Source organism: Lemur catta, chromosome 2 (genome assembly GCF_020740605.2).
Source record: "Lemur catta isolate mLemCat1 chromosome 2, mLemCat1.pri, whole genome shotgun sequence".
Lineage (NCBI taxonomy): Eukaryota > Metazoa > Chordata > Mammalia > Primates > Lemuridae > Lemur > Lemur catta.
The window spans coordinates 54,934,122-54,951,631 of NC_059129.1; the positions used below are offsets into that span (position 1 = coordinate 54,934,122).

A 17,510-nucleotide genomic window follows, 5' to 3' on the forward strand; every position below is an offset into this window, starting at 1 on the left:
CTGGGGTCTGGTCCTCACTCCTACACAAATAACTGTGTCATTTTAGATTCAGCTCCACCTTAAAAATGGAAGGGGAAAAAAAACTAACTAAAAAATGTCCTGCCTATTGGGGAAGCCTGGCCATACTATAAGATGGCAATGTTATTAACTATCAGTAGGTCACAGAACAACCATATATAGAGATTATTTCTAAGGGAAAATGTTAAGCCCTGAGCAAAAAAATAAGAATAATGAGGGAAAACATATAAGGGTAGGGAGAGTTTTTAACAGCAGAAGTAGTAGATGGTTTCTTCCTAGGAAAATTTATATAGAGCACTTGATGCAAGCAAAGGAATAGACTCTAAACTCCAAAGGCTCCTTTCTTCACTAAGAATCTGATAAAAAATGATATCTCATATGTGTTATCACTGCCCCTTCTCCAATAATTTACTGCCCTCTTGCTTTATCCATCTTGTTCTCTTACCTGAACCTCTGGTCTTCACTAAGAGCTTGAATAACTGTTGCTCCACCAAAAGAATGTCCAATTATTGCTACTTTTTTCCTATCAATAGAGTCCTATGTGAAAAAGCATGATATAAATTCATAACTATCTCACATGGTGTTGGAAGAATAGACTAAACGATTTTGTCAATCATACAATTATTGTTCATTTCGTGGGCACGGTTAAGGACTCTGATTTCTTATAAAATAGAACGTACACATATACATATGTATATCTATTATATACCATATATACATATATGTATAAAACATATTTGTATATCTATATATAACATATATGTAAAAGTTCAGAAGTGAACTTAATGGTCTTCTTAGTCACCCACACTTGAAACTTTGACATTAACCCTGAGTTTTGCCTCTCCCTATCCTATGTTTATTAGTTAGTTCATGCCATGAGTATTTATGGAGCCAGGCACCGCAGTCTCACTTTCAGTGAGCTCACAGTCTATCCGGGAAGAAAGTGATACAATGCTGCAATACAACGCAGGGGTGCCAAGAAGCGCATATGACAGATAGCAAATCCAGCCCAGGGGTGGGCACTGGGATCCATGGAAGCTTCCTGGAGGAGGTGATGTCTAACTGGAGTCTTGAAGCTTAGGTGGGAGCCAGTCAAACAGAAGGGTGTGTCAGGCCAAGGGGACATGTACCAAAGCATGGATACAGGAGAGAGATGGGCGACAGGTAACAATAAACTCTTCACTGTATCTGGAGAACAGACCGTCATCCTCTATTGCCTGCACTCCACATGCCACACACATTTTTGAGTCTCTGCTCATGCTATCTGTTCACTCTGTCCGATATTCTTCCACCCTCTCCGAAATGTTTGTCCAAAACTTTTGACCAATTTTTCAAGATCAAGCTCAAAAACACGTAGGAGTCAGCCAAGAAATTATAATACCTCCACTGGAGGTATAAAGTTGAACCAGACAACACTGCCATTTTTGTGGATCAAAACTGACTGACTGGGGGCAATTTCGTGTACAGTTCAACCTAATACATTCCCCACTGCTGTAATCCTTTTTTTTTTGTACCCCTTCATCATGTTGTACCTCGCAATATAGCAGATAATCAGACAACAAAGAATAATAAAGAACTAAAGGATAAGGGGAAAAAAGGCTTTTTTTTTTAAGCTTACCTTCAGTTGTCCCACATCAAACTCTAAATCTAATACATTCTTCACTGGCTTTCCACGATCAATGTCAAGAATCAAATCAAGAGCTTGGGAACATTCCTTTGCTCTGTGACGTAACTAATACAATTATTAGAAGAAGGAAACAACAAAGTAAAAAGTTATAACAATTATTTTAAAATTTGTATAGGAGTTGCATGTGGGAAAAATGGTTGGTTATCAACTGGAAATGTCTAAGTGGTTTGTGACTAGAATATATGCTAGCATAATGACACAGGCATCAGCTTTGCACATAGGTATAGGTTGGTCCAAATTCTGGCTCTGTTGCTTACCTGCTGTGTGACTTCAGATGATTTACTTAACTTCTCTGAATTTCCACTTATTGTATAATAATGCCTACTCCAGTGAAATGTGGGAAGGCTTAAATGCCATAACATATGTAAAGCACCCCTATAATGAAGCAGCCAGTGTGCTTTATTCCACTTAATCATCCCAATAGCCTTGTAAGATAGATACCATCATTATTCATTATTTAGTGACAGATAAAACATGGAAGTGCAAAGATTAACTTGTCCAAGATCACCCCACTGTAAAGCAATGGAGTCAGGATTCAAACATAGAAACCTGGATCCCAACACCTGTACTCTCCATGCTATTGTATCCCACTTCTCTGAAAAGTAGGATTTTTTTATATTGCCTCTGAAAGGGAATCTATTAGTTTATTTTGTAGCACTTTTGAGATTCTAAAATTAGAGGTTTTAATGCAAGAAAATTCTGAGTATTCACTGTTATCACCCAGGATTTTTGTGTTTACCTTTGTTTTGATTATGAACCAGGTATTTCATTAAGGGAATTTTATTACTTAGAGAATCTACTGACAGATCTTTTGGGAATGGGAAATAGGAGAGGTAGCATACCATATGTAAAATTAAATTAACAAATGTCATCATTTTGTACATGCTTTTAACTTGCAAACCTACTTCTCCTCTCACTGCAACGTACCTGTTTATTTCGTTCAGATTTCACATCGTCACCTGATTTTAGGGTTCTAAAGTAGAGCCAGGACTTGTTTCCTATTTCTGCAGCAGACTGGTCCTTGAAATAGTAGGTTGCAGATGCAGATCCATTTCTATAATACAAGCAAAATACATTACTTATACACGCTCCCTCCCTTCCTCATCTGACCCGTGTTCCTCAACTCTATCCTTCGCTCAACGTCCTCTGATCTTTTGAATTCTTTTTCTTCTTCCACTCTACTTTTTTTTTTCAATTAAAGAGGACCCAAAGGAAGTTCTAGTAAAAAGACCTTATTGTTTATTGTTGAAGAGTTATGGGTAAACTCAGCCCGCTCCATCTGCATGGTTCTGGGAGGCAATGTTAGTCACATTGAAAACTCACCTTTGGGAACCAAATCCCCATTACCGCCACTTACTAGCTGTGTGACTGGGGGCAAATTACCCTTTCTCACTTTCATTTTCCTCTTCCTTAGAATAACGAAGATAGTAACCATCTCATAGGATTGTTATGAGACTAAATGAGACAGTGTATGAAAAATACTTAGCACATAGTACATGGCATGCAATAAAGAGTCTAGAAATGTAAGCTGTTTTTAAAGTCTTAACAATCTAACATGATTTCCTTTTTATAATGTCAATCACAGTCGAAAATCCCATCAACATTTTTTACAAACTTTTAGGAAAGTTAAAGGCATGGTTATAAGCATTCGCATTCCCTGTATTTGGCTAAAGAGCCCAGTTATTATACATCAGGTAACATACCTGTGTTCTACAGCAGCAACTATAAACCCATGAGATGCCAGGTCAATGCCAATAGCAGAATAAATCGTCCTTCAAAACAAAGAGAGGGAAACATTACAACGACGCATCATGATTACAAGGCTGGGTCCACTAATAAAAGTGGGAGCATCAAAGCCATTACCTCCCTGTAGTGGTGCCCTGCAGTAAAGTGGGGAGCTGTGCTTCTCAAGTGAGGATGGTAATTTAGGGGATATCTGACAATGTCTGGCAATATTTTTATTATCATGAAGCGGGGGAGGGTGCTACTGTATCTGGTGGGTGGAGGAGTCCCATTAAACGCACAGGACAATCCTCCGCAACAAGAGATCATCTGGTCCAAAATGTCAACAGTACTGAGGTTGAGAAACATTGGTGCAGTGATTACAAATATTGCCTTTGAGATTCAGGGGCGTTTCATCTTAGCTCTGCCACTTGCCAGCGATATGATTTCAGGTAATTACTGAATTTTTGTCCTCATCTGTAAAATGGGGATAATAATAAATCCTTTTACTTTAGGATAGTTGTAAAGTTTTGATAAGATATAATAATATCTGTAGAAAAGCAATACAGCATGGTAGTTAAGAGAATGGGGCCTACAATCTGACCACTGAGTTTGAATCCTGGTTCCACCACTTATTAGCTGTGTACCTTGGATAAGTCCTTATCTTTTCTCTGCCTTGGTTCCTTGTGCATAAAAAGGTGATGCTATAGCAGTATGGTACCTCACAGGTAAGGATCAAGTAAGTTAATACATCTTCAGTGCTTATAGCTATGTCTGAAGCAGGGTAAATATGTAACATGTTAGCTGTGATTTAAATGACTGGACTGGGTGAAATGGTTAAAAAATCATGTGCTAAGCAACTGCATTTATACCCTCTTCTATGTCTTCATTCTACACAATCTTTTTCTCATATTGTGGAAATACCCATAGAGAATAAAAAGGAAGTGGCTAGGAATCATGTCTTCTGCTGAAGACACGGGACATTTTCAGAAGGGGGAAATGGTCTAGTGTAGGGATCAGCAAACTTTTTCTGTTAAAGACCAGAGAGCAAGTATTTCCAGCTTTGTGGGCCATACGGTCTTTGTCACAACTACTCAACTCTGCCGTTCTAGCACAAAAGTAGCCATAGACAATGTAAAAAACGAATGGGTGTGGCTGTGTTCTGATAAAACTTAATCTACAGAAATAGGCAGAGGGCTGGATTTGGCCCTTGGAGTCTAATTTACCAATCACTAGTGTAGTAGAAATCAAATAAGTAGCAGCAATACAATTAAAGTGCTGGAGACAATTCTTTATTACAGGCGCTATCCCACTTCTTCCCAGCTAAAAGCCACCTTTTGTTTGCAGAAGGTATTATAATCTCCTGAGGTAGAGGAAGGGGAGACAGTTAGAAGACGGTAGAAATGGAGAGGTGTGCTTGTCATGGAAACGGCTACTCAGATACACGCTACAGAGAGCATAGCTTACTAAACGCCCCATCCCTCCCTGCCCGTCTGGATCCATCACCACCTCCGAGTGGAAGCCAAGCTTCCTGTGAGCTGTTTCCTGTGGCTTGGCACAGCCTGGGTCCTAACGTAGGCCATTCCTGTGAGAGGTAGGACTCCTGACAAGCAACTTGGGGTCAAGCATTCCCTCCACCAGCCCCCCCGATCTTTCTGAGAACTGTGCTGCAGTCTGATTCTTCTTCCCCAGGCCTTCTCCCTTCCCTGTGTCCTTTGCAGGTGTCCAGCCTGCATCATGGTCTGAGAGCTCTCTCCATCCTTTCCTCTCCTCCTCTATCCATGCAGGGGTATTTCTCTCCATAAATGTCTTGCACAGATAATCCAATCTTGGTATCCATTTCCTGGACAACCGGAACTGCACAGAGGATGGTTTTGAGAGTGTAAATATTATAATATAGAAGGAAAACAGGCAAAACTGCATCGCCCTCTCTTCTCTGCAGTGAGGCTAATCCCCACGAGCTGGTCCGAGGGGAAAAATCTACTTGACAAGACAGGGCTAAGGTCGACCAATAGACCACAGTGAATTACTGAGGAATCCCAACTCCTCCAGGACAAAGGCCAGCATGACATTCTAAAATCTGCTATTCCTTTTTTGAAAAAAAAAACAAAAAAATAGCCATTGATCCCTATGACGCTAAAATTGTCCAACCTCTCAGACATTACCTGAATGCTCCAAGACCATGAGAAAAAACAATTAGTGGATATTTTTCACCAGTCCTCAGAGGGGAATTCCAGTTTGCAGGGGTTGTCATTGAACCTAGACAACAGTGGGTGGTTTTAGTTAGTGTTTTCTCTGGCTTGAATGTTGCTAATTTAACTTAACATCTCCTTAGCATAAAGCCCTGACCCATGGAATTTATATCCACGTTTTATGGATTCATGGTAAATTCATTAAAAAGTCTGCTACTAGATACCCACCAATCATGCATTCTTTCCTCAGACACAAAGATCGTTAATTATCAGTTCTTCAGACTGTGGGATCATTATCAGTTCCCACTGCCAGCTCCGCACTTAAGGTGAGAGATTTTTCTACTTACAGGTGTATCCACAAAGGCTACTACTTATTACCATTCTCAGGTTTTGGAAAAACTTTAGAGGAAGTATTCGGAAACCAAACTACCCAGCAAACCTCAGGAATGTTACACCGAGAGCCCAAATCTGAGAATCGGAGGTTCCTCTCATTATGATTTGGTCGTGATCCAGTGGAAGGTGGAGAAACCACTGACTTCATACTAAGGAGTGGCCTTGGATGCAGCTCAGCCACTTACTAGCTAGCGACCTTGGCCAAGTTACTCACACCCCCTGAGCTTCAGAACTCTCTTCTGCAAAACCGAGGCAATGATATTTATTTCATAGGGTTTTTGTGGGAGTTTTATTTAATTGGGTAGCATATGTAAAGCACCTATCCGGTCACATTGTAAGAGGCTCAAAAATGAGAAGATACTGTCTTTTCTTCCTTCACTTCTTCCCAATTATTGTCATCATTATTATTAGCAATTACTCGTGTTTCACTTTCCCATCGAGAAAACGGAGATGTGGTCATGAAGACAGAATGTGACACTGCTATGGAAGTGCTTTATAAGTCGTTCAGCACCCTAAAGATGTGTTGTTATAGTATTTTCATCATTTCTTTCATAAAGTGGTTTTTAAGAAAATTCTAAGGAGATGTTTATAATGAATCTCCAAAGTTGTAGGCAGTTTTGAAGGAGAAATTTGAAGACACAGTTAATATCAGCCCAACACTAGTGTCTGGTCCAACAGATAAGGAAGGAAAAGTCTATATTAGGGTACAAAGTAGGTGACGAAGTCACATCAAACTGTCTTAGTGAGAGAGGCTGGTCCCTCAGGGGTAGGTGATGGGAATGAGAGGAGAGTCTCTCCATTTATGACAAATAAGAAATTAGCTTTGTCTCCTTTGTTTTGGATCTGGAGAGTTATGGTGGCTTCTCTTTCCTTTCTCTTTGTGTCTGACTTTAGCACACAGCATGCGGGGTAGTGGTCACCCCAGAGAACCTCACACATTCTCACTTCCCCAACGGGATGCAGGAAGGAAAACTAAAGAGCAGCCAGAGGAAGATGTTAGAGCCAGTCTGATGTTCCCAGCCACTCCCATCACATGCAGAATGGATAAAATGAGAATTCTTGATTCTGTTAAAATTGCTCAGGCTTTTAAGAAATACTTTCCTTGCCATCGTAGGAGAAGTTTAGACTGCAGAAAATCTACTTTGGTCTTAATTGCCTGAAATTTTTGTTGTTTTCAAGATTTTCTTATATACTAGAGCCTACAAAGTAGAATCAACAGAAATCTTACCAAATAATAAGCTCAAAATTTTGCCCATAAGCCAATGTGTTCCAAGAAATTTACTAAGACCAAAAAAATATTCTGTGTTTGGGATCCATGGGGTGTTAAGGCGATCATCATCTTGAGACGGATAATACAAACGCAAGAAGGTGCCCTGTCAAGGAAAGAAATGAATGTACTTTCAGGAAAGTTTCTTCTCAAACATATTCCAGCAACTATTTTGCATAGTTCATTAGTGGGGACCCAAATACCGCGGTTGTTCACGAAGAGGTGTAGAAACTTTATAAGCTGCTGTGCTGATGAAATGCAGTCATGAAAGAAGAGAGCAATAAAACAATATGCTTTCTCAGTGAAAAGAAAATGCAAGCAGGCTGGCTTCGGCCATTAAGGAAGGGGAAGATGAAGATAGTTTATAGACGAATCAATCAGACAACAGCAAAGACTTGGGGAATGGCTTCATAAGAAACAAGCAAATAGCAAACAGTTATTCTCAGGTGGGGACAAGGTCAGGTTTCAACACCTTCCAGTGGGCCGTAGCCACAGTCCACACTGAACTATGAGGGTAAGTGGTATTAATCAAAGCATTACCTCTTTAGTGTGATTGAACATCAAGTCTGTACAACCAACAGAATAAGGTCCATTTCCTTTGGGGATTTTAGTTTGGTCACAGCTTGCTGCAGCCCTCAGGCCTTGTATTTTATTGATCCATGCTGAAAAATAGGCAAATGTTATCTTATTTGTCACCTGTTACACACCAGATTTTAATATGCAAAGGAATTCCAAGGGAACCAAGTTACTGCCCATAATTCCTGGCCTCCTTCATGTCTTAACTTTACTGGTAAAATACGCAATAATTACTGAGGGCCTGCTGGGTGCAAAGCACTGTGTGGGGGTTTGGAAGGTAAAAAGCTAGAGGTAGACATAGCCCTTCTCCCAAGAGGCCTAGGAGTATTACCTCCTGATCCTTACAGCCTTGCCCTCAACTTCTACTTCTACCTAGAGTATTAAAGATGACTTCCCAACTCTGCTTTTTCCAAACATAAACTTTATCCCACATTTCAGATTTTTGTTAACAACTTCCTACTGGGTATGTCCACCTGCTGTCCCTCCCATAGAAACGTCAAAGCCAAAGGTCCAAAATGAAGCTAAATGACCACTTCCCAACTCCTCCTCCTCGCCCTCCAACCACACAGCCTGCAACTCAAGGGTCCCCCATCTCCTGTGTCCCACGCCAGAAACCTGGGAATCATCCTACTTTTCTCAGCAGCCCCCTACATTCAACCAAGTCTCCATTTCTAATGTTTCTTTTTAGCTTAGAATTATCTCCCCAATTTATCTGTGACCCTGTAGCTCAAATATCTCATTTTCACCCTCACTCTCTCTTGACCAGGCAGTTGCCATCTCTCTTAACTGTCCTATTCACCTTGGCTCTTGGCCCCTTCAAACACATCCTTTAAAGCACAAATCTCACCAGGCAATTATTAATAAAATCCTTCCTATCAGCAGGTGGTTTCACTTGGAGGGGGAAGGTATTGGAATCTTTTTGGAGGGCAGTTTGTAGGAGGCATTGAAGTCTACACGTGCTGTCCTAAGCAAATACTCTGCTCCTTGAGGCACAAATGTGACCTGTCCTTCCAGTGGGGGTGTAAACATGTTGAGGTTCACAGGTGTACAGGTTAAATCTCAAGTTCCTGGGCGCTGCAGAAAAGGCCCTCTGTGATGTCGACGTCCATTGTCTCAGACTCTTCTGTCTCTTCCCCCAGAGTTAACCCCTCCTGTGCTACAGCACTCCTGAGCTACACACTGGGCTGTGTGATCCCTCTGCACCTTTGTGAATGTCACTACCTGTGCTTAAAATCCCCTGGGCCAACTCGTATTCAACCTGTAACACCTCGATTGAATGTCCTGTCTTCTCTGAAGCCTTCCCCAATTCCCCAGATAAACATAACCATTTCATCCCACAGATTCCCTGCATATACATTTTTATCATTCTTCTTATCACATTATATTAAAATTATGTGTCTCCATGCTGCCTCCAACAGTAGGCTATTTCTTTCTTTCTTTTTTTTTTTTTTGACTTAACACATTTTTCCATCTTTTATTTAAACACAGGCTATTTCTTAAGAGCCATGTCCATGTCTTTGTATCCTCTGATTTTAACAGAGTGTTTGGCACCTACTCAGTGCTCAATAAATATTTGTGAAAATGAGCTGAAATAACTGAACTGCCACTGGTCTCTCCTGTTCTCTCAAACCTTTTGTCACATGCAGTCTTTTATCACTCATTCCTGAAACTCCTTTTCTCTCTCTGGTACCAAAACCCCTCCTCACACCGGCTGTTTATCTGTTCTCTTCCTTTCTAAACCCCAATCAAATTCAAATTTAATTTCAAGATGTTGAGCCCAAATATCAATGTATCCAGACTCTCATTTTTCTTGATATGTTCAGCTTGCCCACCCCTTCCTTCTGTTGGAATGTGGGGGTTTCCTACTCTGCTGGACAGACTCTTGTGTTTTCCCTCACACTCTGCCTCTGCCAGTCAGACTCCAGGAGCTGTATTAGGTATGACACCTGAGTCAATATTGTTGGCATTGCCCAGAAAGGTTTTGAGTCATGGGAAGAAGCCTATTTACATCCTCCACATTGGTGACTCATGTGTGAAGCACCTGCCCATGATGAAACCTGTCAAAGCATAAGGCCTCCCTACTCAGCTGGTCCACGGGCCAGCACCACTGGAACCATGAGGAGCTTGGACATGCAGGCTCTCAGACCTCACCCCAATTCCACTGAATCAGAAAAGGGGCACCCATTAAAATTTAAGAAACACTGGGTTGAAGTACCAAACCACCTGGCCTGACACACAGGTTGGTAATCCATGCTCAAATGGTAGGAAGTAGTTCCAGGAAGGCAGGCGGTGTTGGATTCAGGTAAGTCTAGTTCAGCTATTGGATATTGGGTATTGGACCCTGGGTATTGGATCCAGGTGAGTCTATTTCAGGTGTTGGCTACTGGGTATTGGACCCTGGGTATTGGATCCAGGTGAGTCTATTTCAGGTGTATTGGAGCCAGGTGAGTTTATTTCCAGTGTACTTCTTAGAAGCTATAATACTCTGGCCTAGGCAATTTACTCCCCTCTCTGATCCTCATTTATAAAATGGGACAGTTGTAAGGGTGAAATGTTAATGAAGATCAAGTACCTGGCACAGAATATAACACATAAAAGCCAGACAACTGATATTATTTATCCTTTCCCCAGAGTTAGGTAACTCAGGCTAGCTAAATTCACAATGAATTCCTCAGAGGAGTTTTAGCAGATCTAAAGTGGAACATACCACTTTCCCTTTCGGAAAATTCAAACTTCAAGGTACTTCTCCGGAGACCTTTTTATTTTTAAACTTTACCTGTAAGGGGAACATTTCAGGGTCCCGACTTCTCCTCATTATTAGGTAGAAGAGATTGTTTCCTCATTGGATCCCAATATCCTAAATTGTAACCTTCTCATACCACCCTCCCCTACTAACCAGGACCATGCCTTTTGATCCAGACACCTGCCTCTTCTCCCCTTCATGGAAGCAGGTTTTGAGGCTGCCTTGGCGTGAACTCTAGGGCAGTTGTGCTAGGGTGGGAGAGGGTAGGAAAGTGTGGGACAGCAGGGTGACAATGAGGAGGTTCTCCACGGTGATTGCAAGCTGAGCTTGTGTCTCAAAACGTCGCATCCTGGTCTGTCCTGCCGTCATGATATTGAAGAATACAGGTGCTTCTTCAGTTTCAGCTAAAATGAGGAAAAGTGTGGCCCTCTCCTCTACCCCAGGGGACCAGAGGGTTTCCATGAACATTTCTTAAGAGGACATGTTTAAAGAAGTACAGACATGCAGCTTCTCTGGGGCTACTCGGAGTCTGGTGACTAAGCAGCTGCTCAAGCCTTGAACAAATAAATATACCTCTTACCTGATGGCTTAATATGGGCAACAGGATTTAGGTCTTGCCAGTCAAAAGGATGAACCAGCGCAAGGCAACTGCAGAGGCAGAAAAGCGCATGCAATTTGGGTGCCACCATCTTGAGAGCTGAGCAGCGGTTTCAGCTTAATCTCCTTCAACGAAGATGGTTAAAAGAAAAAAACATGCAATGAAGACGACTTAAACAGTCTGCCAAATCAGAGAAGCAGAGGTACTAGTAACATTTGGAAAACAATGAAACATGCATTTTCTGGGCTGGGTTTTAGATTAGCACTAGGGCGGCAAAATCCTTGGTAATGCTGGATTGTAGAGCACAGATGTAGTAATTTTAGATAGTTATATTAGGTATCTGGTCACTAGTTTTCTAACTTTTTAACAGTCTAGTTTAGTTATAAAAGACAACAACAAAATATAATAATTATAACAAACATCTATCGTCATCATCATAATAATATCTTATAGGTATTTCTAGCACATAGTAAATAGTTAATAAGTTTTGGCTGTTTCCATCATAATTATACAGTGATTGTATTTCTGCTTCTGTGGTTATTTTTGATGTTACTGATATTATAGTTTTGCTGGTTGCTATAATGCTACTACACTGTAAGCTTCTGAAAAGCAGAGGTCAAGTATTTGCTGTCCAAGTGCCTAACAGAGGGTCTAGCATGCAGTCAGTGATTAATAAATGTTTGTTAAACCAATGAATGAAACAACAGAATATCAGACTTGTGGTAATAATAAACCATATTGCAATTAGGCTGTATGCTAACGTCTTACTGGCAAAAACCATCTTGTCTTTGTGTATCACAATTTCCCCCTTTAAAATCTGTCCAACTTTTGGGGGTGATGGAAATGGTCCAGGCCCCCACCATCTCCCATCTGAATTTTGGCCATAAACTCTAACTGGTCTGCCTGCCCTTTTGCCTGCTTTTGCCCTTGCTTCTGCAATCTGACCCCAACATAGCAGCCAGAGTGATCCTGTCACTCCTCTGCTCTCAACCCCAAAGGGCTTCAATGCTACAGAGCTTAAAGGAGCACAGAAGCCGCTATGCAGTCTGTACTCAGCAGACTCCCAATCCCGCCACTGTCCCCTCTCGCAAACCTGCTGCAACCACACTTGCTACCTTGCCATTCACCAAACACACCAGGTACTCTGTGACACTCCCCCATCATCACCCTGGGGTCTTTGCACATGTTCCCTCTTACAGGAAGATATTTTTGCCTTGTTAATTGTGTATCTTCTTCCACTAGAAATTCGACTTTGTGAGTGTAAGGACACTTGATTGTCCCCTCCACTCCCTACTGTATTCCCAAGACCTAGATTAGTACCTGGCATACAGTAGGCACTCAGTAAATGCCTGTTGAGTTGATAAATACTGAATCCTAGTAGTTTCTAACACGTGTGGTTACTAACCCAAACTGAGCCAAATTTAATGATCCATGTGAGTATTGGCCCCACTGATACTAAAACGCTAACTAGCTGGCATAGTTATTTTGCGGAAAGATATAAGATAGGAGTGTGGCATAGATAATTAGCACTCCTGAATATCTACCTGCCCCCCTACATTTCCTGGTCTCTCTTGTGGCTGGACTGAGGCCATGGGACTAATTCCCATGAGAAATGGAAATTTGAACAGTCGTGGTCTGAGACACTTAAGAGTCACTGCATCTTCTCCATCCCTTCCTTTCCCAAGCACAGCAAACTTAGAAGTGACGAAGTGACGTCATGGAATCTCAAGATGAAGGCAGCCTGGATGCCTAGTCACTGAATAGAGAGCCCCTACCAAGTCATAGGACCTTTCATGACTAGGAAATAAACTTTTGTTTTGTTAAGCCACTGAAATTTCCAGGTTAAGTCGTTATTGCATTATTGCAGCACAGCATGGCCTGTTCCGACTACCAACACATCTGCAGTCATTCCCCCAAAGGGTATTTATTAAGCAAATACTTTATACCTTCTACATAATTTTTGCCATGGAAACAACTGTGCTAAATACCAGAGAAGTTGACGCAATCCTGCTCTAAAAGAACTTAATAATTGGGTTTCAGGGATAGGACTAGCACATATAATACAGGGAGAAAGCAAATTGCAGGAACTTTTTAAAATTCTGAAACAACATAGGACAAATTATAAGGGCAATAGGAATCCAGAGATAAAGATTTCAGAGGAGATGGGCTATAGAACAGTCAGCTCTTACACACAGTTTATAAAAATCCAGATAGGTAACTGGGAAAATTGGCACCGAAGCTCTAAGATTCTTGGGCTACTTGCAGAGTGACTATATTTCCTTATTCAACATCTTTATTCTTTTCTTTTTTTGGTCAGAAAAAAAGTATGCATACTGCAACTCTTCAAGATTATTTATAATTTTGTTTGATTTTATTTGATCTTATTTCAATACTATACTTAATTTTAGTATAAAGTTAATATATGATTTCAAAAACCCAAACACAATAGCATAAGGTAAATAAAAACTTGACTTGTTTCTTTACTGATAATGACTTGCTGAAATATTTTTTTCCAGATATATTTCTATGCTTGAATACATGCACATACACAATATACCCACACAAACATAAATACACATAAATATATACACTTACATACTTTTACAATTTGTTAATAAAACTTCATATTATATATTCAAAGTGCTTTTGAATTTGATAATATGTCGTAGAAATCTTTTCATGTCAGTACATAGCACTATAATTTGTCTTTTATTTTAAAATGGCACTAGGAGTTGCTCAAAAAAAGGTCATTCACTACAGGAATAATGATATTGCTAACATTTGAAGGATTATTACATGCCAAGCATTTTCCACAGTTCCTGGAACAAATTATCCTATTTAATCATCACCAAAACAATCTGTGAGGGGTGTTTAGTTATCCCCATTCTATTGGTGATGAAACTGAAGCAAGGAGAGTTTAATTGGCTTGTCCGAAGCACACAGCTAGCAAGTGCTAGAGGCAGGGCTTGTATCCAGAATGTCTGAGTCCCTGCCTTTAACTAAAACTTACCAACCTGAGTAGTATCAATCTCTGTTTGCTCTAAAACTGTAATTTTCTAAAATTAATGAACAGAACTATCATGATGCTAAGGTATTCAGAAACTGCTTTCTAGATTGAATGGATGACTTAAAGTGTTAGAAATTATTCTCTAAAGAGATGGGAGTCTGTCTCATTGTTCTTGTCCTACGTTATATGTGGAGCAATATGCTGAGACCCTTGGAAACTGCACAGGACTCTGGATAAATCCAGAGAAACAGCTGCTGAGTTTTCCAAATAAGCAATAGAAGAGGTTGACCTGAAGCCAAGCTATGCGTTCACCAGCTTCCATGATTAACTTTCTGTTATATTGTCACAATGTGGTTTTTCATCAAATTAACATCATCCGCATAAAGTATTTAGAGGAGCATGAGCAGAGGGCTTTAGAAAATTCCACCTCTGATGTTTAGAGCCTGTGACGGAATAAGGGGAGTGTCATTCAGCCCATGTGGAAGATCGCTGAGGATGAAGACGAGAAAAAAGAACACATAAGGGAATTAACAGTGATTTGGGGGAACATTAACCCAAAGGTTAGCTTGCCCACAGCTCTTTGGTATTCATCACACTTTTCCCATCAATAACCTCAGAAAGAATTAGAGACAGCCAACTGCTGGCAGGGCTTCCCCACGTCCTCCAAGCAGGGCTGGGGTGCTCTGCCCTCCTCGTGTTTCCTAACAGACCAGTGCCAGGGCCATCACCTTCAGTCCTCACAGTAGGGCAGGACAGAAGGCAGGCCAGGTGAAATGGCATGCGTGGGTTCCCAGCCTGAGCTTATGCAAGCTACGGAGGTTCTTGGGGAGCCTTTGAACATACTGATTCCTGAGACCCACCCCAGACCTACTGTCCTTAGGAGGCAGGCCTGGCCATCTGCACTGTAGCTCCCTGGGGCTTCTGAAACAGCCAATCCCAGAAAGTAGTGTTTGCAAAGTGCTGCAGTGGAATAAGAGTATCATTTTCTTAGAGTTTTTCCACTGGCCTATCATAGGGGATATCTGATCTCATCCTCAAAAGTAATAGTCCTCTAAATAACATAGTTATTGGCTGACTTATTCATTCATTTGTTCATGTATTCATGTTCTCAATTTTAAAAGTATCTGTGTATCAGTCACTGTGTTTGGTATAAAAGGATTTTCTAAATAGACGTGATTTTGTCTGTAGTGAGAGGGACTTTCACATAATTATAATGAAGGCTATAGCAGATTATTTATAAGGTATAGCAGGAATATACACAGAGAAGCAAATTTAGCAGCTCCATTTTTCATTTTGGGAGATGAAGATCAATGAAACACAGAAAGGCTGTGCAACTCGCCTGAGGTCACACAGCATGCCTTTGGCATGGGCAGGACTAGCGAGCAGAGCTTCTTTGACTCGAGTGTACTGAGTGATAGAAGGGCCCAAATGAGATCCCTCCCCTCTCTCCACCTTCCCAGTGCCACAAACTTCCTTCCCCTCCCTGATTGCCTCTGGCTAGTGGCTTGCCAAGACTGTCCTCAAGCTGATGGCAAGAGAGCCATGTCCTGAGCACTGGACAACCATCATAAAGGTTCCCTGCAGTCTGGAAAGGAAGGTCTTCTCTGGGCCTGGCTCAGATCTTTTTTTAAACATATATTTTGCATGTACTTGGTATCTCCCACTCCAGCTATGAAAAACAAAAATGTATCCAGACATTGTCAAGTGTCCCCTGGAAGGTAAAATTCCCCCAGTTGAGAATCACTGAGCTACATAAAGGGCAAGCAGGTTCAGGCAAGGATATAAACCTGACCTGGGAGATGGAACAAAACCAAACACGCAGAAAGGAATAGAGTTGAAAACCATCGACTTTAAGAGAAGTAAGTGTAACCATGAGCCCTCTTGCTAAGCAGGTAGGCTTACCTAACATTATACACAGATAGTTTTTGTTCATTTTTTTTTTTAGGTTTACAAAATGTGGATTCTTCATGAATGCATTCAACTTGTCATATGTGCACATCACCACACTTGTCTCTCATCTTATTCTCCAGTCAGTCTGCTTGGAGATCTTACCCTCCACGCTCCCCCCAATCTCCCCAGCCAGAAGCCTCCCTCCCTACAGAGCCCACAGCACTGTCTTTGTTCCTCTCTTGTGGTGCTTACTTTTTGTACAATGTATTGCACCACAATAGCCTACGCACCAGGCCATCCACTGATAAATCCATCCAGTCAAACATTTCCTAAACACCGTCCAAGTGCCAAGCACTGGGTGCTAAATGTGCGGCTAGCTTCTAGGCACACTAAACCCTGTGTAGGGAAACAGAGCAGCAAGGACTCTAAAATTATGGGAAAATTTCAGCCTCTATGAATTTAGTTCAAATATTTTAATCAGAAACAGCTAGAAATGAGTTATTCTCATTCAATATACATGTGAGTTTTATTTTTTTGTCACCATATAGTCTTTATCTTGAATTACATGTAGAGGATGACGATGCTAAAGTATTTTTAGTGCTTTTGACTTCCAAACATCTTCATTCTGCTTTGGTTAGGTGCAGAGAAGGCATGGAAAAAAAGCCATAGATTTTTTTAAAGTGTAATTCTGGAGTAAGAGATGTTTTAATAGAAGTGGGTTCAGTGCGGGCATGAAGAGGAATAGCCGATTCTGGGGGTGGGTGGTGCCAGAAGGTATGCAAAGCCCTCCTAGGACAGCCTATGCTCCAGTTGACTCTTCAAAGAGGCATACTTTAGCAGACTGACCTGGGTTTATGGGAAGAAGAAGTGAGGCAATGCACATGGGAGAAACTGGGTGAAAGCAGTGTTGTGATGCAGCCAGGAACTGGTAAGATGGGCGGCAGGAGCTGTTAGGAGAGAGCTGCTAGGAAGGAGGCTGGAGGCAAGTGCAAGTGTCAGGGTCAGAACACAGGGAACCTTGCATGCAATGCATTTGAGTTGGGACTTTAATCCCACAGGTAATGATATTCCCCATGCACCCAGCAGTGAGGGCCTTTCACCCACCACATGTACCATGACTGTTTGTTGTACTAACACATGAATGACTTCTGCACTGCCAGATGGTGTCTGTGTGTCCTTAGTCTGATCACACCTGTGTGCACATGTGTGCAAACCTGTGTGTTGGTGGTTAAGGGAAATGTAAAGTAGGGGGGGTTTGGAGCCTCAACCTGTTCATCGAACACAGCTGTGCCCACGGCTGCAGTGCAGCTATAGTTGTGTCCTAGTGATTTCATGGCAGCCCCTTACTCCCTTGCTCACCTCTCCTTACCAGGTTAAAGTCTCTCCTTACCAGGCCTTAAAATCTCTCCTTAAATAA

The 17,510-nt window shown here is 41.4% G+C and overlaps 1 protein-coding gene across 3 annotated transcripts in view; it reads right to left on the reverse strand.

Annotated features, from left to right (window-relative positions):
- PLA2G7 (phospholipase A2 group VII) overlaps positions 1-17,510 on the reverse strand; it is a 34,134-nt gene that overhangs the window by 6,149 nt on the left and 10,475 nt on the right. For all 3 annotated transcript variants that reach the window (XM_045543685.1, XM_045543683.1, XM_045543684.1), the window contains 8 exons: positions 11,179-11,321; positions 7,820-7,941; positions 7,241-7,385; positions 5,593-5,686; positions 3,409-3,477; positions 2,633-2,759; positions 1,637-1,750; positions 464-555 (listed from right to left, as the gene is read on the reverse strand). In XM_045543685.1, the coding sequence (XP_045399641.1) occupies positions 464-555; positions 1,637-1,750; positions 2,633-2,759; positions 3,409-3,477; positions 5,593-5,686; positions 7,241-7,385; positions 7,820-7,941; positions 11,179-11,287 (872 nt within the window). In that variant the 5' untranslated portion in view covers positions 11,288-11,321. The remainder of the gene's footprint in view (positions 1-463; positions 556-1,636; positions 1,751-2,632; positions 2,760-3,408; positions 3,478-5,592; positions 5,687-7,240; positions 7,386-7,819; positions 7,942-11,178; positions 11,322-17,510) is intronic.